The sequence below is a fragment of the Etheostoma spectabile genome, unplaced genomic scaffold, assembly GCF_008692095.1.
Source record: "Etheostoma spectabile isolate EspeVRDwgs_2016 unplaced genomic scaffold, UIUC_Espe_1.0 scaffold272, whole genome shotgun sequence".
NCBI lineage: Eukaryota > Metazoa > Chordata > Actinopteri > Perciformes > Percidae > Etheostoma > Etheostoma spectabile.
In genome coordinates, this window is record NW_022605576.1 from 1,699,223 (window position 1) to 1,700,930 (window position 1,708).

The 1,708-nt window shown below is 40.2% G+C and overlaps 1 protein-coding gene across 3 annotated transcripts in view; it reads right to left on the minus strand.

Moving 5' to 3' along the window:
* The window catches only part of zgc:56231 (kinesin-like protein KIF20A), a 9,637-nt gene extending 8,646 nt beyond the window's left edge, over positions 1–991 (minus strand). For 2 of the 3 annotated variants that reach the window (XM_032510822.1, XM_032510824.1), the window contains exons 1-2: positions 808–991; positions 518–613 (exon numbers count right to left, since the gene is read on the minus strand). In XM_032510822.1, coding sequence (XP_032366713.1) covers positions 518–613; positions 808–930 — 219 coding nt within the window. In that variant the 5' untranslated portion in view covers positions 931–991. The remainder of the gene's footprint in view (positions 1–517; positions 614–807) is intronic. The other variant, XM_032510823.1, reaches the window with a different exon arrangement.
* Between the last annotated feature and the right edge of the window lie 717 nt (positions 992–1,708).

Here is a 1,708-nt window from a genome sequence, read left to right on the forward strand (position 1 = left end):
AATCAGATACACAATATAATTAAAATGCAACACAAATGAGGATAGAGCAGGGGTCTTAAACTGGGCCTACAATAACGTGTAGGGTGGCCTAAAGCCTTGACACAGATTATTATTCATAGAATACTAAGCTATTAAAATGTTAATTATTGGCATGATTTTTCGAATCATTACTTAATATTAAACATGCACTAGTGAATCCTTAGTATTACCTGGATCTATGGGTGGCTTCCTTTGGGACTACAGTCCCTTACCTACAGGCCGGTAAGCCTATCAGTGGGGATTTACATTAGCTAATAATATGCTGGAATTATGTTAAGACATTTTTTTGTGTAGGCCTCCTTGCAGTGACGCCGATGACCACCCCCCTCCCAGGGGTCCCAGACCCCCTGTGAAAGATCTCAAAATATTTTAACTTCATTACAGGTAAACATGCTCTGTGTAGCGGTGAGGACTGGCTCCCTTTCGGATTACAAAACCACTGGTGACATTGATGATGATGATGATGATGATGATGTACCTGATCCTCGTTGTCAGCGAGTTCCTCTTTAGAGAAGGGCCTGACTCGGAGGTAAACTCTCATAGTCTGCTGCTCAGCACCACCTGGGCCCTCAGGCTGAGACAAGCACCACGACAGAAACTCAGTGCACAGCTCATTTCACTCCTTTTAACAGTATATGGCCCAGAAATCTGAACAAGCATTACTACAAAAAATATATATATAAAATAAAAACAAAAAAATCTTGATAATTGAAAGACAATCTGAACTGTATTGCTGTTTGACAAAAGCAAAAAGGTGAAAACCCTTACCTGGTGGGAAGAAGTGCTGACAGGAGGAGTAGTACAAGTGAAGTCCATGTCAACATGCTGCATATTGACGCTGTCTCCATTGCTGAAATTAGCTGTACTCATCTCAAAGCAAGACAGCTCCATCACGCCTATTATTTTGTGTATTAATTCGTTAGATGTACTTGGAGGATGGAGGACAGCTGACAGAAAATATTGGCCTTTAAAAAACAACTTATTCCACCTCCATGTGGGTCTGCTGTTCCTCCACTGAGAACTAGTGGAGAATGGAATCTGTGTAAATTGGAAGCAGGTGGGAAGTGGAGCAAATCACCAGGGTGACCAATCAGCTTTGAGGTGATAACGATGATGTATCAGATACTTTTCTGAGGATCAAGCTCCAAATATGATAAGTAATAAGGAATGTAATATGCTGGCATATCTTCTAAAATGTGGGATTTCCCTCATCTTTTCTTTTTTATTAATACACAAACAAGACTTCCACCAGTCACTTAATTCCACATACTCAGGTGTTTTGCTACTACAGCCCGATATGGTTTTATATGTGACCAGTGACTATAGTTTATGGTGGCTGATTTAGCCAACGCCAACCATCTAAGGTAGGTATGGCTGTGTAACGGACACTGAGGCAGTTTGCTGGGCTGCTTAATGAATTGTTTTGGCATTCAACATTATTCTGCAATTCTGCAGTTTCTATAACTTCAGTGTTTCTAGGTTAAAAAAGGGCATTAAAAGCATGTGAAATGTAATGTACCTTTTCTTCTTGGGTTTTAGTGAAGTCACTATGTTTATAGTTAATTCATTTTTGACAGCGATTAGGTTTTGTGAAAGCTTCTTGAAAATCCTTCCATGTCTTCTGGGACACTATTCCTGACCACATTTATGTAATATAGTTCCCCCCCCC